Source organism: Vombatus ursinus, unplaced genomic scaffold, assembly GCF_900497805.2.
Source record: "Vombatus ursinus unplaced genomic scaffold, bare-nosed wombat genome assembly UNPS02014813.1, whole genome shotgun sequence".
Lineage (NCBI taxonomy): Eukaryota > Metazoa > Chordata > Mammalia > Diprotodontia > Vombatidae > Vombatus > Vombatus ursinus.
Window position 1 is genome coordinate 19,491,655 of NW_020954591.1, and position 23,031 is coordinate 19,514,685.

The window sequence follows — 23,031 nt, forward strand, 5'->3', positions numbered from 1 at the left end:
AACAAATTTCTATTAAACACCTGCTGTGTGCAAGCCTAACACTGGTTATAGGAAGATAAATATAGCATAGATTCTTCTCTCAAGAAGCTTACCATCTAGGGACAATCAATACATATACATAAATAACTGATACAATGGAGAATGTGATGGGTAGAGTGCCATGAAATGAAATATTATGAGAAATCTAAGTGTAGAGAGAGAGGCAACTCTTATTTGTTTAGACTGGTAGGGGGTGTAGCATAGGGGAAATGGAACATGAAGGAAGGCTTCATGGAAGAAGTAGCACCTGAGTTGAGCCTGTCAAGTAAGATGGGAAGGGAAAGAGTCTATTTCAGACATGGGAGAAGAATTGATAATGGAAGAAGACAACAGGAAAAGAGGAGATAGGCATCTGACCAGGGTGGAATATAGAGTATGTTAAAGGAAATAACAGTATGAGATTAGACTGGAAAGGTAATTTGGAGACCTACTGTAGAGGGCTTTGAATGGCAGGAACCAGAGTTCATGCTTTATTTGATAAGCTGTAGGGAGTCACTAAAGGTTTTTGTGTTGACCAGTGACATAATCAGAGTGGGTACATTAGGAAGATTACTTGGGCAAAGATGGAATAGGAAGGGAATAGACTGGAGACAGGAAAATTGGTCAAGAAACATTATAATAGTGAAGGCAAGAAGAGATGAGGGCCTGCATTACAGCAGTTTCAGTGGAAGTAGGGAAGACAGAAGGGAAAGATATTGTCCAAGTAGATTCAATAGAAGTTGGCATTTCCCATGTCCCATTCGTAGTTCCCAGCACCCTCATGCACCCCCAGTGGCTGAAGTCTTCTAACTAGGCCTACCCAGACCTCAAGCCTAAAAGTCCTTTTTTAACTCCCTTCTCTTCTCCACAACAAGGTACCTGTCCTGTGCCAGATTCTCTCAGTCTTCGGTCTATGTTAGGTCACAGCTGTCTAATTAATGTGATAATTGGTGATAATGGCTTAATGTGTTAACCCTCTTAGGGGACATATCTCCATCCTAAATTGTGTCTTCTGGAGACACAATGTCTTAACTCAAAGGTATGGGGGCTCTATACCCTATAACGGATGGGGAAGGGGTTAGATATTTGCCATTTGGGTGCAGCAGAGCAACATATAAATTGCAATATGTAGTCAATTGCCTATTCCAATCTCCCATATTATGCACAGAGAAAATTAAACCCCTAACAAGTTAAAGATAATTTTAAAATACTAAGTAGATAAAGGAATAATTAGATTAATTTAAGAACAAAGCAAACAAAGCAAATTCCACCAAAAAAGCTTCTTTTTGCTGTTAAAATCAGAAAAAAAAACATCCTAAATTATAAAATGCCATATCATGATTTGAAGGAAAAACTTCATCTACTTTATTTAATTTGAAGGACAAATTTGAGGACTGTCCTGAATGGCAAAAGCAAAAATCTGTTATTTTATTTGGCCCCAGAGTGTGTACGTACAACATTAGGATCAGCATTTCTATCCTGAGAATGCTTCCCTATGCTCTCTGAGACTTGCAGATGATGCTGAATAGGAAAGTGCTCAGGATAAAACAAAGGACCAAGAGGGAACTCCAAGGAAGAGTATAGAATAACAGAAACAGGGATAGAAAACAACAAACTAGAAATTAGGTTGATTTTTTAAAATGCAGGTTACTACAAAGAAAAGATTATGAGAAACACAGCTGTTCAGAAAAAGCACTCAGTGAGCAGTAATGCAGCAAGAAGCCCAGGGCTGAAAGTGTACAGCAAATTACGTGAGAATTTACAATGCAACATGGTAGCTAAAAAGGAAAAAAGTCAAAAAAAAAAAAACCAGTACTAGGGTAGAGGAAAGGACTCACATTATGCACCAGAGAAAGCAATGTCTCTGCATGACCTTGACAAGTCTGTTTTTGGAATGCTGCATTAAGCTACCGGCCCTTCATTACCAGAAAGAGGAAATATGCAATGGAGAGCTCATGGAAGACTAACAAAATAGATTAAGAAAGGGAGGAATTGATAAAGGACCAAAAAAAAAATAACCTTTTCAGGAAAGAGTGAAAGGAAACAGTTCCATATACTAAACAAATCCATTTCTTAATACTACTTTGAAAGGAAAGTGCTGGCCATTTTATGGTTCCTTCACATATCCTGTCCCTTTTCTCAGCTGGTTGGGGAGGTTTAAAAAAAAATCCATGAGTGTACAATTGCCATTTTTGCATGTAAAGGGTTCAGAGCTAGAAACAAGCAAGGATGTCCACTAACTGTGGATCCCACTCCTTGAGAACCTATCAATAATCCAGTGGCTCCTATTCCAGCTCTGAGTGGTTGATGATTAGAGCAAGGTCTTTGGGTGGCTCAAGCAAAATCCCCAGTTGACACCAGATTTCAGGACCAAGGCACAGACCATACCAGCCCCAAGGTATCAAGCACCAGGCAATTCTGGCAATGGCGTGCTGTGTTGAAAGAGTAAGAGAAAGAATCTGGGGTGGGGATTCAGGAAAATAAAAGCAGGGACATAGCTCAGGAAGCAATTGAGGGAGAAAATATCTACCTTTGCCCCCATCCCCACCCCCAAAAAACCTGGTACCTATGTTCCCAAGTCCAGTAATCAAGGGCATGGGAAAAAAGTTCCCACATCGAAGCCTAAGAATTAGGATGGTTACTAAACATACCTTGGTGAGCAAGACAACTAGAACCATGGGAGAGGCTAGATCTTTGTGGTTATAGCAGCAACTGAAAAGGGGACCAAGAAGTGAAGCCTGTGCCTAAAGAAACCTCTCCGTAGATTCTCTCAAGGCTCTGGAAGGAATTAAGCCATTCATTTACTTAAAGGTGGTTCAGAGATTTGGGTCTACACTTCTGGAAAACAGGTAACCTTGGACAGAAGAGTTAGGACATCAAAGCAACTAGTATGGTTTAGGAAACCAGACTGAGGATTACAGAATTTATACCTTATGGGGCCTGCGAGGACTATCTAGTCCAATCTACGCTTTTCCAGATGAGGAAATCAAAGGCCAGTAGAAGTAAGTTGACTTGCTCAAAGTCACCAGGTAATTAAGTAGCCGGTGTAAGATTTGAACCCGGGCCCTTCCCACTGCAATTTCAGCACTGCTTTTCTTACTACATAGCCTTAGGAAGGGGTAAGGATGGGGTCACAGAAGAATGGAAAAACAAAGGGACAGATTGAAGTTTTCTGATACTTATTCTACTGTGTATTTTCTGTTATTTGTAACTAGGCAGTCCCTAACTGGTTGAAACTCAGAATGTGTTTTTCCATAGAAACAGTGTTGTAAATGGTGATTTGGTTCCCAGGCCAGCTCACAAAACCTATTGAACCTATAATATATCTAAAAGTAAAATATTCACAGTAAAATATCCACAATCGTAACTAATTGAAAAAAATAAAGAAAAAACACAGACCTTGAATCAATTCAATTCAGCTAGTATTTTTAAGTGCCTACTATGTGCCACATATAAACTAGGTGCTAGGGGCAGCTAGGTGGAGCAGTGGACAGAGCTCTGGCCTTGGAGTCAGGAGGACCTGAGTTCAAATCGGGCCTCAGACACATAACAATTACTAGCTGTGTTACCGTGAACAAGTCACTTAACCCCATTGCCTAGCAAAATAAAAAAATAAATAAACTAAGTGCTAGATACAAGATAAAAACTAAACAGTTCCTACTCTCAAGGAGTTTATATTCCACAGCATGCAACATGTATACAGATAAGTAAATTAAAAGCACGTACAAAATAGAGTAGTTACGGGGAAGCTCTTACAACTTGAAAGGGACACAGGGTGGGAGGAAGACAAACAGGAAATTCCTCTTGTGGAAGGTAGCACTTGAACTGATCTTTGAAGAGAGATAGAGTTGTCAAGGGGGTGGCTAGGTGGCACAGTGGATAGAATGCCAGGCCTAGAATCAGAAAGATCTGAGTTCAAATTCAACCTCAGACACTTACTAGTTGCGGGACCCTGGGGAAGTCACTGAACCCTAATTGCCTCAGTTTCCCTGTCTATAAAATGAACTATAGAAAGAAACGGCAAACCACTCCAGTATCTTTGCCAAGAAAACCTCAAGTGGACTCGTGAAGAGTTAGACACAACTGAAATGGCTAAAAAACAACAAAAGAGGTTCCAAAAAGTATACATGAGAAGGGAGAGAATCTTATGCGTGGGACACAGGTTGTACAAAGGTACTGAGGTGGGAGATAGGATGGTGAGTACCTGGAACAAAAAAGTAAGTCAATTTGGCTGGAATGTAGGGCAGGTAAGGGTATATAAGGTACCAATGGTACGAAACAATAGCTTGGAGACAGATTGTGGCTTTAACCACCAGAGGAGTTTGTATTTTGTTCTAAAAGTGACAGGAAGCCACTGAAGAACTTAGATTTCTTAGTACTCTTAGGAAAGTCACAACCTTTCTGAGGCTGCTTACTTATCTTTATAAGGGAAAGGATAGTGCATACTTTACCTTCCTCACAATTTGATTGTGAGGAAAGATCTTGTAAACTTAAAATCACTAAGAAAACATAAATCAGCTTTACTTAATATTTCTTCAATGGGGAAAAATAGTCGAAAGTTCCACTTTGGCATACCAGAAACATATCTACTATACCAGAAGTAGCAGGTGGCTTCCCTGAAAGCAGCATGGGAGAGAGGAACATACCGAGTGTGACATCCAGAGTCACAGATTCCTGACTGACGGAACCTTTTTTTAACTCTCTACATGGCTCTGGATACATAATAGCCTAGAGAACACCCCTCTTTCTATTTCTACATCTGTAGTCAGGGAAGTCACCTCCCTGAGACAGTCACTCTTAGGGGTCCTGAAAGGAAGAAAAATGGTAACAACCCCATAGGAGGAGGAGGAGTTCCAAATGCAAACTCCCCTAATAGTTGTTTGTACGTGCAGGCATCCATAAGTCACTACCTACCTATGATCCATTTTAGAAGAGAAGAGAAAAGAGAGAGAAGAAGAAAAGAGAAGCAGGTAGAGTAAGAATAATAACAATGCCAGACTTGGAGCTCTCTTCCCAGCTTTTCTCTCCCATGACCTGGGAACTGCTTGCTTCAGAAGTTTCTAAAGTGTGGTTTGTGGGAACATGAGTACAAAAAAGATCTAGTGGGTAGAAGATAGAGCCATGTATCAAGGTTATGTCCATCTGATTGAAAAGGTCATGCTGAAGTATTTCTGAACCTACAGGAGGACTATATTCTTAACCTTCTCCTTGATATGTAATCTTTGACCCCACCCCTATCAAGGGGCAGAGATCATTTTTAAATTAAACTATTAAAGTCTCCAAAACAATGATGATGATGATATATAGAGAGATAAAGATAGATATGACATACATTTAGATATTGCATTTATATGTGCGTGTATATGTGTGTATACATATGCACACATCTTTCATATACTCCAAAGCCCGAGAGCCCTATAACCCATGACTCTGGCCACACCACTCCAAGGACTGTCATGTATGACTCATACAGTGAGTTTGGCTACCCTACTCTATGATCATAGGATTCAGAGCTGGAAGAGATCACAGAAATCATCTTGTCCAACCCACTGATTTTCCTAAAAATCTGAACAGCCAAATAAAAAGAGTTTTCAGAAAACTAAATGCCAAAAATATAAAAGCTGAGGAGAAAAATAAATTATATGTAGGCTTTATAACTAAGGCCAGTGAGAAAGGGGAAGCCTGGAAAAAGAGAAAAGGGGTCAGGAGAACACTTTAAAATAATTAAACCTAGTCTAAGAGAAAAAAAAATGAATGAAAAATCTCAACCTAGTAGAGAGATCAAAGAGACCACCTTCACTACTGATTTTCCCCCACTATCTCTAAGTTCCAAAATGTTGTAGAAGAATTCAAAAACATTTTTGGTTGCATATTTGACCCTGGTAACATATTTTCTTATTCATGGAGAGCCACATTTAAGGTGCATGTAAATCAGGGAAAGAAATACACTATCTTTCCCACCCAGCTACCATCATCATATACTACCTATATATTCACTAACGTACTAGAGTAAAGGGTGACACGAGGTTTAGAGTGGGAACCTTAGAGATTAACTGGTCAACTGTTTCCTTTTACAAGTAGAGGAGATGAGGTCCAGAAATATTAAATAATTAGTCCAAGGTCACAGGCAGTAAGAAGCAAAGCCAGGTCTTTGGATTCCAAATCCAGTGTTCTCTCACCACTACACCACACTGCCTACAGTGCCTTAGCCCTGGAACATCCTAGGAGCTGGTACTTTTTAGCACACGTCTCTTACAGAAATGCCTGGTGTTCATACTGATGAACTTCAGGTCCTGAACTACAATGTCTTCAAGTGCCTTCTGAGTCATCAAAGAAAGAATGCTTTCTATAGGCTGGTTTGATTGTTGAATATATTTCACTGTGTGCATATCCTTTGGAAATTGGTCATTCATGAGGCTGTATATGGTAATTCTCTATTAACCAAAATATTTGGTTAACCAGAACATCCTATTTCCCGATCATGCTGCATATCAGATAGCTTGATTATTGACCTGGTGCATTCTTTTTAATGTGAGCTGACTACCTTAAAGAACACCATGAACTCTGAGACCCTGTGATTTTACATGACAAGTTTGAACTTATACTTTCAAAATAAATTTGGACAAAAAATATTGATAGGTTTTTAAGGTAACAGCACCTAGCACAGTACTTCTGTTGCATAAATCCACAGCTGTGTGCAAGGAGGAAAAGGTGAACATGTCTCAAAAAATTTCCAGAGGGGCAAAATCATCAGCTTCTGAACCAACATATCCTTGGTAGGGACCATTTCTAAGGTTGTGTGCCCAAAAGAACTCCTTCCTCATGTCCCACTGTGGGACTGAAATTTCCATTAGCTCACTCTCTATTGCACAATAGACCAACTTTGTGGATCCAAAGCAGTGGACATGGAGCCTCAGAAACTTACTAGTTGTATGAGCAGGGGTAAGTCACTTAATCTTTCTGTGCTTCAGTTTCCTCACCTGTAACGTGGGGATAATAATAGGACCTCCTTTCCAGGACTGTTGTGAGGATCAAAAGAGATAACACATATAAATCACATTGCAAATTTTAAAGTTTTACATAAATACTAGCTATTATTATTATTTGGTGGATTTATATTGCCATAGATCAAATCATATCTTTTAAGAGATACATCTAGTAAAAGTTAGATGTTCTATTTGGAAGTCATTTCCATCCTTTACCACCAATGTTTCAAACACATTCCACAATCTATGAGAAAACACATGACAATATAGCATGAAGAAACCTATGCATGCATACAGTTCAATGACAGGTCAAAAAAATCAATAAAGTAAAAGTTTCATTGTAAATTAGACAAACTAGCTGTTTTGGAGCAAATTATTTCTTTTTAAAATTCAATTAAAAATTAATTAAGCACCTATTTTTGTGCCAGGCACTCTAGCAAGCACTGGGTTTATAAAAACAAAAAATTAAGTAGTCCCTGCCCCTCAGGGAGGCTTACATTTTTGCTAAAATGTGATTAGTAGGCATCTAAGAGCTTTAATATTGTCAGCTAAGAAGTACTCAATCAAAGCAAACAAGGCTTTTGAAACTATAGGAAATATTAACACCTGGCTACATTATAACACCAAATTTTCATAATTACTATTGACTCCTTTCGAGTTTTAGCAATACTCAGATATTGATTACTGATACTTAGAATGACTGGTCCATAACACCTGGCCTGATACTGTTTCTAAGAATAAAGATACTAAATTTATGCTAATACCCTGGCTCACTTCCAACACATGTAAAGATATTAGCTTTCAAACATACCTTACCTAATCCCTTCCACTAGTTCTAATGAAGTAAGATATTCTCTTTCCATTCTAAAAATGTTATATGCACTAACCACAACATACTATTCAACATATTCAAGCCTAGAGTTGTCTGTACACAGGGGTTTTTGTTTGCCTGTACCTGTGATTTCATCAGATTGGGAAATTCCACCCAGCAGTTCAGATGAGCAATTCATTTCTAACTAGAACTAGCTAGAATTTAGAATCTAACTAGAATTACATTGTTGTTTGCATGTTTTCTCCACCATTAGATCATGAGCTCCTTGAGTATTTTTCTACTTTTTTTTATATCCCCAGCACTCAGCACAGTGCTCGGCACATAGTATTTAATAAATGCTTGTTGATTTGATTCACCTGAGCCACTGAGAGTTTAAGTGGATTGCCCTTGGTTACATAATTAATATATGTCAAGGCTGACCTATTATTCAATAATTTCATATTCAAACAATGGAGGATAAACCTGCCTGAAGGTACTTCTTAAAAGATAAAGAATGATGTTCATGAACAAAATAATCATCATATTTCTCACCTCCAAGCTCTGTCATTTCATCTTTTCTATTTTTAAATATTAGCAGAACTGGCATCTCCACTAACTCTCTGGGAAGTTATTAGGCCACCAGTCCACTGGTCAGACTGCACCTCATATAAGGGTAAATTATGAGACAACAACTGAAGGTTGGGAATGTAAAGTTAATCCACAAAACCAGGTTACTTCTTTAAAATTGCATTTTCTGTACTCAAGGAGTTAACTGGCTTTACAGAAGTAACTATTATATTCCCAGGGATGGTTTATTTCCCTTGCCTCACCATGGAATCAATCTTTATGCCAACAAGGTTTTTTCTAATGTTTAAGGGTAGCCAGAAATTCTACTTCCTTCATGAATGTTAGTTCTCTGAGCCTTGTGCCATTTCAGAAGAGGTCAAGACAAGTTTGTTTTTTATTTAAACTATAACTTTAATGTTATAGTCAATGTGAAGTCTAGCTCAGCAAATCACTAGAATCCATCTCCTCTTCCCTATTTCCATTGCCATAACTCTAGTCAGGCCCTCATTACCATACACCTGGAGCACTGAAATCGCTTTCCATCAAGTCAGCCTCCTTCCATTCTCTTCGTAAATACTCCTACCCCATAAACCTAGCATCCATCCTTCATATGACAGCCAGACTAATTATTTTTATTCATGAATCTGGATTATGCATGGATTTTAAACAGAATTCTTCTCCTCAAAAATCTACATTGAACAAGTTATGGTATATGAATGTGATTGAATACTATCATGCAGTAAGAAATGACAAAGGGGATGGTTCCAGAAAAACCTGGGAAGACTTCATGAACTGAAGCTAAGTGAAGTGAGCAGAACCAGGAGAACATTTTATCCATTAACAACAATATTGTAATAAAAAACAACTGTGAAAATCTGGGATCTTTGGTCAACACAATAACCAACCACAATTCCAGAAGATTCATGATGAAACATGCCTCTCACCTCCAGATAAAGAGGTAATAGATTCAGAGTGCAGATGGAGACCTTGTTTGGGTCAGGGAATTTGTTTTATTTATAAAAAACAAATGTTTGCAACAGGGTTTTTGTCTTTCTTGCTTTCCAAGGTGAGGGAGGTGAGGGGGAGAGGAGCTGGAAGAACAAGGCATCTTTTTTTAATAAAACAAAATTTGATTTAAAAAAATCTTCAGTGGGTCCCCATTGCCTACTGAAATTAAAAATAATTAGCTTAGCAAGTCTCTCACAATCTGAAATCACCTTTTCTATCAACTGTAGCTAATACTACTGCCCACTATGAGCAGTGTTCCAGCCAATTTTAATTACGCCCTACCCCCAGTCAAAGCAATATACCTTGAACACTTTCTCTTTCCCTCTTTGCCTGTTGAATTCTTAAACATCCTTTGAAGTCACTTCCTCCCCTTTTCCTCAGTTGCTCCAACTCATAGCAACCCTTCCCTTGTTAGGTTTTATGTGGCATTTTACTTTGTACATCTTTTATACATGTCTCAAGTATGATTTATATTTTATATTTTATATTATAGTTATCTGTGTGTCATATCATCATACAAAACTGTAGAGACATCTTATCTAAACTTAGTATCTCTCCCAGGGCCTAGCATCACGGTCTGCTTAGTAAGCACTTACTAAACATTTGTTTATTGAATTGAATGTATTTAATCATTTGGTAGTTGCTGTTTCCTTTCTGTTGCCAACTTTTTCATAATCCAAATTAGATCTCTTGATTGTTCTTCTTATTCTTTATCTTTCTTCACATCCGTAATGGGCTAGACTATCCCACTACATAAAGAACTAGACTTTACCCAACTACATAAAAATCATGGCTCCCATTCACCAAGTAAAATGGATCATTCCCTTTTCCCTCTCCTATATTCTCTTTTTCATCTAGGTCCGGAGTTCTTAGCCTTTTTGTGTGTGTCCTGGACCCCTCTGGCAGTCTGATGAAACTGATGGACTTCTTTTCAGAATAATGTTTTTAATTACATAAAATAAAATACATTCCCTTTGTAAAGGAAATAAATTATACTGAAATATAGTTATCAGAAATTTAAAAAAAAAAACAGCTCGTGGGCCTCAGATTAAGAATTCCTAATTTTGGTTTAAGCATAGACAAATGACAAAATAGACAAAAGCTTGCTCTCCTTAGGAACTTAGCCCACTCAATTTCCCTCTTTCCCTCCCCTGAACTTGCTACTCTACATTCAAGCTGCTAATAAAACTCCTATACACCCATTCTCTGTGTGTGTGTGTGTGTGTGCGCGCACGCATGTGTGTATAGATTAGAGACCATCTTTTCCAGTGATATGCTGTAAGCATATTCATAAGCTGCAGCAGATGGGCATGGGAAAGAAACAAGGATGATTCTTCCCTTGGACTCCTGACTACATGACTACATGTCCTCAGACCATGCCCACATAGATATACCCAGTCTCATACCTATGTATTTAATACAGCACATGAATAAACTGCTAAAAGATTCTAAATTTTTAAAGCTTTTCTATAGGAAAATTATAATGGGAAAAATGGTCTACTGCTTATTTTCCTCGGAACAGCCACTGAGATGGTATCATTCCCATCATCCCAAAAAGTAAGCATTTTTCTCAAGCAGAGAAGGAAGAAGGGCCTCTTTCATCTCCTCTAGATTCTCCCCTTTGCCCAGATTTAAACATTAGTGAAGGGACTATCTGCTGGCTACCACCCAGGAACTAGCCTCTGGCTACAGGAGTGGGGCACCTATGACTCCTAGCTCCTTTACAGTAAACGGGCCTAAGAAGGTCAGGGTGGATGCCTGTGAAATGCACCAGATCAGCATTCTCTTGACTCATCCCAACCACACACCCTATGTGAGGTTGTATGGAGGTTCCATGCCTGAGCAGCTTTCCACTGTGGCCTTGTGAAAGAATTGGACAAAATCACTTCAACAAACCCAGAGAAAGTTTGTCAAAAGCAAGGGAGTGCTCTTCAATCAAAATTATATCTGTACTCTGAAATCTGTCAATTATTTAACCCTGCTACACCATGAGTTCCAAAAACTGCTGTTTTCTAAACTTTCAGCACCAACTTAATACAGAGCTGAACAATCATAAAACTGCTGACTCTTCCCTACAACAAAAGGGTACAAATACAAAGCGAAGTGGTGCAGTGGGTAAAGTGTCAGACCTGGAATCAGGAAGATTCATCTTCCTGAATTAAAATCTGACCTCAGACACTTACTAGCTGTATGACCCTGGGCAAATCACTTAACTCTGTTTGCCTCAGTTCCCTCATCTGTAAATGAACTGGAGAAGATATTCTAGTATCTTTGCCAAGAAAATCCCAAATGGGGTTATGAAGAGTCAGACACAACTAAAAAATGACTGAACAGCAAATACAACCATAGACACAGAAAACAACACTGAGTTCTCATTTACCACAAAATACTTTCCCCCTGAATGATTTATACCTCAAATTAACACACCTTCCTAGAACTGGAGAAATTACAAAAGTAGAAAGGCTGATAAAATGTCTAGATATACTTAATAAGATCCTTGTTCATCATGGGGGGAAAAACAGTTGGTTATTTTACAAGGTAAAGTACTTTTTTTTTCATTATTGCAAAATTGAGAGGTGACATGACATCCTGGCTAAAAAGCTGGACTTGGAGTCAGGAAGACTTAGGCTCAAGGTCCACTTCCACTTCAGACACATACTAGGTATTGACCCCTGACAAGTCACTTAACTTCTCAGCATTCCAAGCAACTCAGACTATAACTTGTAGAATAGTTGCTATTCAGCATTGGTAGAGGGAGCTTCATCACTGGGCTGTCCCTGCAATAGTGAAATAATAGTTCTGGACCAAATGTGAATTATTACTACAGAATCTGACCTATGCTATACCTCTGGTGAAGCTAATTCTTAATTTATGTAAATTCTGGGGTTTTTTTAATTAAAAAAAACTTAAAGGTATATACACTAGCAAGGACATGTAAACATCTAAAGAAATCAATACACAGCTCAAATTTTCTTCCAAGATTGTCAAATGTCTCATGCCATTCCAAACAACATGTTAGGTTCAACTTTTTGTTTCCTATGATCTGGAGTTCTTGGGCCACATTTCTTCTAAGGTTTCCATCTCAATACATATTTGTTATCTTGTATATGATGATGGGTAGAGAGATAGGGAAGTGGCATATTTATAAAGAGGTATCCCAAAGTACCATGTGAAGGTCATTTTCATTTCTTCTGATTTGGATACCCCAAGGATTTTCCCACCTAGGATTGTTAGACATTCTGTGTTTTCAAAGTATCATTTGCTCTGATAAAAATTCTTATCTTTCAGTTAAATCTGGACTAAATGTCCTTCATATTTATGGTATAAAACTATGATTATGAATAACATTTTAGCTAAAATTATATATTTATTCTTGCATGCAGAAAATATTTATTGAATACTTCCTGTTTGCTAATTCCTAGGCTAAGAGCCTTGAAAGATACAAAAGCACAGAACACATAGTCCCTGCCCTCTATGAGTTTGTGATCTAAAAGGGAGGTTAAAACATGCAGTAAAAGTAATTACAATACTCTCAAATTCTTATTCAAGGATGAGAATTAGAACAGATCTAAGGTCACTTTCCCTTCCCTACTTGCATAATGAGAACTTTTTGTAGTTTGAAATTTGGTTTTAAACTCACTTTTTCATCCACACCCAATTTTCATTGGGATGCTTGAGAAGAGTTAGCTTCAATACCTCTCAAAAATAGCTTCCATTCAATTCTAGATGAAGAATTATTTCCATGCTTGCAGATTTTCAGTGTAGAGAAGTAGTGAAGATGGTTTGATGCATTTTGCCTGAATTTAAGAGCTTGCTTGATATATATCATGTAGATACAAAAATAATGTCCATTTACAATTCAGTGAAATGTTTTCCACTTCATATGTAAAAGTAACCACTTTAACTCTTCTTTAGAACAAATATCTTGCCCATTTTGGGCTATTTTTAAGTCTTAAGAAAATGTAGTGCAAGGTGATTAATAATAAGACACACAGATAGGCAATGCCTCTCAGAATACTTACTGATCCATACAGCTCCCCTTTCTCATTCATTCCGAGGTATAGTCCACTGTCCACACCTCGAATGCTGACCAAACCTACTGCTATGCTGATAAATTCCAGGATGCCTTTAAAAAAAATAAAAATAAAAAAGGAAAGAAAGAATAAGTCAATGTATACATAATTTCCTCAGAAATTTATAGACTCTAAATAAGCAAGAAGTGGCATGAAATCTAGTTCACTATTTAGAAAAATATCTTCCAAAAGTTAAAGAAGTCTATTTTGATTGTAAAATAATTACACAAAAGAATTAGCTTCAACCTGTTTTATAGTATGACAACCAAAAGATAAATCTTGAACATTTTCCCAAAGTTTTAACTACAGTTTAATAATATTACACAACTTACCAGCATCCTGATTTGTGCCAAAAACAACAAATTCCCTGAATAAAATACTAGGAATATAGATGGATGCCCATACCTATGAATGCTAATTGTCCTGGACACAAAAGGCATTTTCTAATTAACCAAAATACTATTGTACAGATAGATAACTGAACACCATCAGGGAATTAAGCATATATCTAGTCATATGGATAAAGGACAGATTTCCCCTCAAAATGTTGTCTTGTGCACCCACATAAACATAACAGAAATTATCTAGATTATTATTAGTCTCAGAGAAAAAAACCACCTAGCTCCCTTATGTTGTTTTTCTAAAATAAATATTGAGGGGCAGCTAGGTGGTGCAGTGGATAGAGCACCGGCTCTGAAGTCGGGAGGACCTGAATTCAAATCCAGCCTCAGACCAAACATTTGACACTTACTAGCTGTGTGACCCTGGGCAGGTTACTTAACCCCACTTGCCTAAAAAGTAAAAAATTAAAAAATTAAAAATAAATAAACATTGAAAATTAGAATATTCCTGTTTTTTCCTAAATATTACTACTTTTAGAAATTACTCATTTTTCTCTTACATTTTATCTGAAATTCAAAGAGGTATGTGGGCAAGTCAGATAACACTACATTCTATACCAAAAAAAAAGTAATTCTTTATTCAGATTCAATAAGCACATATTAAGAGCCTACATTGTGCTGGGCATTGGGAATTTTTAAAAAGTACATAAAACAGTCCCTGCCCTCAAGGAATTTACTGTCTCCTGGACACAGTCCAGTATCTTCACAAATCAGCATTGAACTTTGTCATTACCTTCCTTTACTGAAACTTGCTTCCCTACCACTAGTCTAAGCACAGAGCTAGAATTTTACTACAACAAACCTGAATGACCTTTCTAATTGGCTGTAAAGTAACAAGCTCACAATATCAATTGGACAGGCAAATACAGAAGTAATATAATTGTACTCAGTCATTTCCTCATTGATATGATAAATCTACAATGCACCATTTAGAATTGATGCATTCTAGCATAGTTTAATACTGAACTTATAAAAAAAACCTTCAATTATTTAAAATTTTAGTTACATTTAACAGTAAAAGAACTAAGTTTAACATTGCACTGTAGGCAGTCCCATGTGACTAATAAAAAAGCACTTACATGGATTTTTAAACAATTAATTTTGCATCTCTCACAAAATAAACTGTGTGGTAATCAATAGCAAACACGGACCACATAAATCTAATAAAGCCTAGGATAAAACCCCAAGAGAAAATTTTGTATCAAAGCAATGTAAAGATAAAACCTGTTTCTTATGAGGAAGTATTTGTAATTCCTTTATGGTGTACACAGTATTACAAACACTGAAAGTCTACTATTTAGAGAGTGTGTCTGCCAACATAGGTAATATAGAAGTACCACACAGTTTAATGGAATTTGAAATACTGTGCGAGAAGAAAACATGAGATATTATTTTTAAAATTATGTTTGTAATGTAATAAATTATGGATGGGAAGAGTACCTCGAATAAAGCCAGTTTATTGATTCCTCCTTATTTCACAAAGATATTGTAAGGTCAAATGAGGCAATATTGCTACATGTGGGATGCCATTTTATATGATATAGACTCCTATGTTCAATCCAAGCAATTATTTTTATTTTATTGAATTATCCATATGTATACAAGGTGTGTAGCCTAGATTTCTGAATGTCAAAGTAATAGAAATACCACACCAAATGGCAAATATGCTAGTGGTCCCATTCTGCCAAAGCTTTTTCAACTAGTTAAAAACCACCAAAGACAGCATATGCCACAACTAATGTTCAACAATAGACTGTGTAAAACTACCCAGGGAGACTGGCTAATGTTCAGTTTTCATGGGAAATTAAAGCAAAAGAATCCCCTTGTTTCCTTTGAGGACCAACAATTCACTAGGTGAATCAGAAAGTACGGTTATGAAATAAAAAAATACATTAATTATAGTCTGACATTGTCTTATCCTTTAGGTTACATCAAACACTAACCAACTCTGTTCATTCAGTCTAACACATACAACAATAATGTAAGTTGGGGCAAAAACAAACAAAAAAAAAACCCGTCACCAGTTCTGCCTCTTACACCTAGACCATATGTCTGAAGACTGTTGCAATGATCTTTTGAGAAATGGGGAGGGGAGAAATAAACTCACATTATTATAGCACTTTAAGCTTATACAGTGTTTTCACATTCTAATTTGAGCCTCCCAACTATTCTGTGATGCAGGAAAAGAAGAGTTTATCTCCATTTTATAGGTAAAGAAACTGTAACAATCTCACATAATTGTTTTTAATGTTTTGTCACCAAAATTATCTAATAGACTTGTTATATTGTTATAATTTATATATTACTCTGCCTTTAGCAGATACACAGGAACTGCTCTTTTGCTGCTTTCAATTAATGGACAGAGGTGAAAGAACAGAGGACCCTGGGAATCTGATAGAATGAGGAACTTACTCTATCCTCTCTCTCTACCAGTTTTCTTGGTTGTTTGTTTTTTGATCCTTTTGTTTACAGAGTATCAGTGATACATATAAAGGGAAGGCATTGAAAGACATCCAGAGCACATGGCTACCTTATATTTTGATAGTTGCACAAACTTCATTAACATACATCGTTCTAAAATTTCTCCAAAAATAAAAACCATACTTTTTACTAGATTTACTTGTTAGATTAACTCAGTTATTGTATCTAGTATTTTGTAACTTCATTATTTAATAGTACCAAAGCAAAGATAAAATACATCTTCGTTGTCCAGTCCTAATCACTGGGGATCTTGAAATAAGTACTTCTTGACAAGTAGGAAAGCAAGAGGGCCATATGAGAATAGCATGTGTGTTGAGTAACTAGAACTGAGTGCCCACATGTTTGAGATTAGAATAGGGACATGAGTCAAAATATGTCTCTACCAAATGAACCTCACCCTATTCTAGCTCACTGGCCCAAACTAACACATACAAGTGCATTGTACATCTTAGTCTCCTTTATACCACAGTTATTTGTGTGCATGTCTCATTCCCTTCCATTAGATGGTAAACCCCTTCTGTTTCATACCTACCCCTGACTCCCCAGTCCTGAACACAATACTTTGTACACCCTAGGTGACCAATGTTTGTTGAACTGAAAAGTGAACCACCTATCTCAGAATTTCCTAGTTGTAAGTGAAAGGGGCCATCAGGTGGTTATCAGTGGCCCCAATCCTTGCCTGAAAAAGGAATCTTCACTACACTGTACCCAACAAGTGGTCATATGACCTATGCTTGGAGAATTCTAATGAAAGGAAGCTCACTACTTCCATCCTTTTCCATCCTAGATAGCTCTAACACTAGGAAGTTTTTCCTGACACTAAGCCTCAATAAATGTGGACATTTTGCAGCCAACATTATGCATAGTTTCCAGCATCTTAAGTTAGAATTTCTTTCAGATTTCAGAAATTAATTAGCAATACATTTTATTCAACGTAAGGGGGAAAGTTTTATTACATTTACCTCTCTCCACCAGGCTTATCCTTTCTACTAGCAATCACATTTTGTAGTTGTGTAATTACTAGTAAAGGGTCACATATAAATTCACCTCAGGAGAAATGTAAGGACACCTTTATGGGGAAGCAGAGAAATTATGTGTATTAACAGAAGTAAAAACCATTACTGGATCCTCCCCCATATCCCTAATGGCAATGTTGCTGGGATAGGAGAAACAAAAGTTACAATTCAGATCCTGCAATATCCAAGCATGGTGAGATGGGCAATTCTACATCACACCTGGGTACGAAAAGGGCATCCTCAAGCATTTGTACACTAACTTTTAACTCCACTGTCTCAGAAAATGAGACTCACTATGGGAAAGATGGAGGGAGGGGGGCAGGGTTCAAGAGTCTATAAGGCATACCAAGTGACTGAAAGCGGGATTAAAGACATCCAAAGACAGAGCAGTCACTAAGCTAAAATTCCTTGAGAAGTATACTCTTTTCCCAAAGTTTACAAAATAGTTTCTGGAGCAATTTGAAGTTAAGCTTAAGAAGGAATGGAAAGGAGTAGCTATCCACTACATTTTTCCCCCAGCTGGTGTTTTTCTGGCATCTTGAAGCTATCTGCAATTGATATGAATGTGTTTTGAATGCACACAAGTCCTTCAATAAAAAACCAAATCATTTTGTGACTATATTTTTCCATCTATAGTTGTTAATCCTAACATTAAATAAAATGACTACTTTCCTAGAACTAGAAAATTACATTTTCATTGTGGGGAAATAACACAACCAAAACTTGTTGAACATGGAAAATCCTCAAATTTAGGACATTTGGTTTAATTCAAAACTGACTTGAAAGCTAAAAGCCTAGCCATTTGTCTACATCAAATTCCAAACCACCTTAGACAGCTGTGTGGATTATTGGATTTTTTTGAGATTCATTTTAATTTCTTCTTTCCTGTTTCTACAACTTGTACTTTATCATTCAACAAATTATGGTTTCTGTCTTAAGAGAAAAACAAAGCATTCCCCATAATATTCAGGCACTCCTATTTCCTAGCATATCCATGGCCTGTGGAGGAATAAGGGAGGAGTAGGCAAGGTATATTACTGCCAGCCATGCAGACAGTCTCAGAATGCAGCAGTTGTATTGAGTGAATTTACTTGTGACTCCACACCCCATCTCCACATCCCAGCAGTTGCAAGCATAAGTATAGTTTCAATGAAAAGAATAATCCTGGAAAGTGGGAGAAATGTTCAGAAGGGTATTGTTTGTTTTTCTCTTTTGCATTGAGAAAGGTATAGTACTACTTTCTGAAGTTTGTTTGTTTGTTTTGGGGAGGGAAGGTTGAGGGGGAATCAAACTTAATAAGTTTTCTCCCTGCCATGTGAATTTTTTTGTACTAATGATATCCTAAACATGCTTCAAAACAGTGAGAAGTTAAGTCTGTCATGGTCTAAATACCAACTACTCTTTATCCCATCCATGTCTCATTTGAAACTAGAAGACTGTTGTCATTTCATATTTATTCCACTTTCCTGTTTCCTATACTTAGAATTCCTCAAATAAGGTGACTGAAAAGAAATACTATTTCTTACAGAAAGGTACTCAAATATAGTGAGAAGTGAAAATGAGAACAATACTGGAATGAGTGTGTTTTTTGGGGTTTTTTTTTTGAAGTGTGTATATAGAGGGGCTCTTTTCTGGAGGTGTTATTTCAATTCACCACATCACAGCTTATGGTGTTATTTAGTTATTAGTGGCCTATAGGAATATGGGAATGGATACATCATCCAGTCCTTACAGCATTGAATGCCCTCTTTCTGCACCTCTTAGAATTCCTGACTTCCTTCAAAACTTAACTCAAATACTGCCTTCTATAGGAGGGTTTTCCAAATCCCACTAGCTGCTAGAGCCTTCTGCTCTAAGTTTATTGTCAATATAATTTGTATACATCTTGTATATGTTGCTTCCCCAACTTGAATATAAGCACCTTGAGAACCAGCACAATGTTTTCACCTTTTTTGTAGCCTCAGAATTTAGCACAATGCCTAGCATATGGTAAGTGCAAAATAAAAACTTGATTGCCAGAAAGATTTGACAATCCTCACCCAGGAAAGGGTTTCAACATTATCAATAACATTTTCTTCATTAACAGACTATTTGACCTTAATCAAGTAAGTTAACTCCTTCATGTGTGGCTGTTTGGTGTCAGACCAGTTTTTCTGATTGCCCTAACTTTGGCACAAAACTATTTCCCCATTCTCATTGTTCACATAAAAGTAGGGGGGGAAATGCTACATATTTCAACTTAGCTACCAGGAACCTGACTTACCCTCTTTCTGGGCCTCAATTTCCTCATCTATAAAGTGGACAAGATTATCTCTAAGGTCTCTTTCAGTTCTAGCAAGGAGGTGTCTTTTTTCTGGAAAGGTGATACTTAATAGGCAAAAATAAATATTCGTAAAACAAAGGTTAAAAAGAGGTTAAAACTGTTTCCAAAGTTGAAATATTAAAGCTTGCTACCATATTGTACTATTTGTTCCCTGCCAAAACATCCGTTTCCTCCTATGTAGATGCAGCTTTGATATCCTTAGTCATATCATACAACAAAGAATAGAATGCAGAAAAATGATGAGCCATTTCCCCTGTTCCCCACCTTCCAACATACTCTATCTAGGACCCCATCATATGGTAGCTAAACCAGTTCTAGCATAACCGAAGGAGTTTCCAGTACACGTTAGGATGGACCTAGAAGGTCCACTTGTACACTAAATCATGCAGCTTTTGATGCAGGCCTCTGATCTAAAGGAGCACAAGGAGATCAGCTCAGTTCTTGAGGCTGCTTCAGTAATTCAAGGTTGGCCCGAAGCATTCTGAATTCCCATGCCACGGCTTTCTCTTTTCTTCTCATCTCCCCCATTGGCCCCTACTCCTTTCCTCACAGAGTTCATCTCCCACTCTTCCAAGGCCAATCAGTCCCAGAGAAGATTGGGCCTCTCTGATTTTCTTCATTCAGTCATTCATACCAATCAGACATATACTGGAGTCATACTATATGCAAGGACTTGGGGGGCCAGTTAAGCAGATAGATAAGATACAGCTTTCATTTAATTTAAAAAAAAAAACCTCACATTTATATAGTAGCTTACAGTGTACAAAATGCTTTAGTCACAACAATTCTTTTAGTGGGTAGTATAAGTATTAATACACCCATTTTTCAGTTGAGGAAATGAGATTCAGAGAGATTAATTTGTTCAAATGCATAATAAATTGTGAGGCTGGAACTTGAACCCAAGTCTATTGGTCCAACACTCTAGCTTAAGACATCCTGCCTCTTAGGGTAGGAAAGCTTATAGTTTTTCCAAGTGAGTAGTGACCCAGAGCTATTCTGAACCATGCCAAACCTCACTGGCTGAACCAAGACCAGCACTTGGAGGGAGGGAAAGGAGAATGTTGCTGCATTCTAATCCAATGTTTGGCAACCCTTATTAACATAGAAGCAAACAAGACTTCATGAAAAGTTATTAGGTGGGGAACCTTCAGCTTCGAGGCCACATGTGGCCCTCTAAGTCCTCAAGTACGTCCCTTTGACTGAATTGACCTAGAAGGCCATAGGTTCCCCACTTCTGTGTCAGACAATAATAACCAACATCAAATAGAGTAATTTAGGCTATTGTAAAAATAACTACTCTAGGAAACAAAGTGTAATGCTCTTGGTCACAAAACTCATTCACGTCCAAGGGAATTCTATGCATCAGGTCTATAGAATAAATGGCTGACAAACACTAGTACATTTTTTAAGTCAGAACTGGTAGCTAAAGCAAGTTCTGCAATTTATTCATGAGAATGGAGAGTCAGAAGCAATCATAAGAACAACTTCAAAGCATGGTACATCTAGCTGGGAAGTTACTGAATGACCAGACTTGGAATTTGGGGAAACAGGGCAGAATACAGGAGGGGAGTGTAATATTTTCTGCCTTCTCCTAAAAACTCTAATGCCCATTAAATCAGTCCTCTTCCCACTGAAACAACCTTCATTTAATATATTCCTCTTTGACTTCAGCACTGGTGCCTGTCTAACTAGTGTTCCATCTCTTAGTTTTATAACTCCATTACATTAGTTGACAAAACAGTAGCAGCAGTACCATCATCTTTCTTGAAAGGTTAGCACCTAACTAGTTTCAGCCTCAGTTGGGTAGACATTCTGCAGGCTAATAACAGGTGAGGGCTAAAACTCATTTTCTGGATTGCTTTGCACTGGACCTAACAATTATTTCTCAGTCATTTTTTTTCTTCTGCTGTTGGAGACTCCAATATTTTTTAAATTATTATAAAAGTCCCCTTTCCCCTAGGGCATCAATCAAAAGTAAATGTCAAGTTCCTTATCTATATTCCTAATCTGTCAAGTTCCTTATTTATATTCCTAATGTCTCATCTCATCCCAACATACACAGAGACACATACCAAAAAGAAAAAGAAAAAATTCAACACTCTGGGCCCTACCCAATTTAAACCCCACTGCTGTCACGGCAGCAGCTTCTGCCAGGATTAGTGTCCCCTGCACTGCTGCTGCTGTGTCACCACCAGGCTTGCCGGCAGGAGCAGCAATTCCCTGCAGCTGTGTGGAGGCAGCTTTTTTTTTTCTTTTTCCTGGAGAAGGTTTCCTCCTCCCTGGTCTGAAGATGCAGTTGAAGTGAAAAACGCACCTTCTATTTTTGTCAAGGAAGGAACCTTCCCTTTATTCTCCCCCACAAACTCTTTTGTAGGGCATCCAAGAGAAACTGAGGATAAAGACCAAGTCCTCTGAGGGGGATGAGAGGGAAGGTGGAGAAGGTCCCCGAGGATTCAGTTGGGGGGGTGGAGTAAGAAGAGTAAAGAGGCGGGCAAGCTAGGAGATTCGAGGTGTGAGAAACTGCAGCAGGATCTCTACTCTCTCACTTCCTCCCTTCTTGCCTCCCTCCCCCTTCAATGAGGTCCTCGTTCTCACTCCAGCAAGGGAAGCGCCTGTCACATGTAGGGGAAGAAGACTCTGCCCAAGGCTCTCTGCAGAGAGTTGCTATTATTGGGATATGCAGCAGCAGCATGAGACAGCGGCAGGGCTCCTGTCACCCAGGAGTACAATTCCTCGCAGAAACCTAACCCGATGAAAGATTTGAGATTTAAATAACCTTCCCGCCTCATTGGCCCTCCCCCACTGCACACAGACATCTATTCAATTCATTTAAAAGGAGTGAACATGAAGGGGTCGGAGACTAAAAAGGAAGGTGACTGCACTTAGTTTGAGGTATCTAAGAAATGCACAACCCTCCCAGGAGGGCCTGCCATCCTTCCTATCCCTGGACACCACCACCCGCCGCCGCCGCCATCCCACCAAGGGTTCGGGGAGGAAGACCCACAAAGGCTGACTCCTTCTCTCTCCATCCTCTCCTTCCCGAAGGCGGCCCGCAGTGGTCCCGGCCTCCTTGCAGGGTCCCCTCACCCCCCCACTTCTCAACCCCACTATTTCAGCTTCGACTCTGAATGATCGGTTCTCTCTCTTCCCCTTCGATGTAGCAGTCACCCTGGTGGCACCGACAGCCAAGTCCTAGGAAGAGGAGGTCACCTCTTGGGCAAAGCGTTTCTCTCCGGTCTTTTTTTTTTTTTTTAAATGCTGTGCCTGCAGTACTCTTTCTGCTGACGCAAGACACACGCTTCTCTCCTCTCTAACCCATCCCAGTCTGCCCTGCACCCCATTACAGA

At 38.2% G+C, this 23,031-nt stretch overlaps 1 protein-coding gene across 2 annotated transcripts in view; it reads right to left on the reverse strand.

Moving 5' to 3' along the window:
* The window catches only part of FGF9 (fibroblast growth factor 9), a 39,318-nt gene that overhangs the window by 12,474 nt on the left and 3,813 nt on the right, over positions 1-23,031 (reverse strand). For both annotated transcript variants that reach the window (XM_027835214.1, XM_027835213.1), the window contains exon 3: positions 13,413-13,516. In XM_027835214.1, coding sequence (XP_027691015.1) covers positions 13,413-13,516 — 104 coding nt within the window. The remainder of the gene's footprint in view (positions 1-13,412; positions 13,517-23,031) is intronic.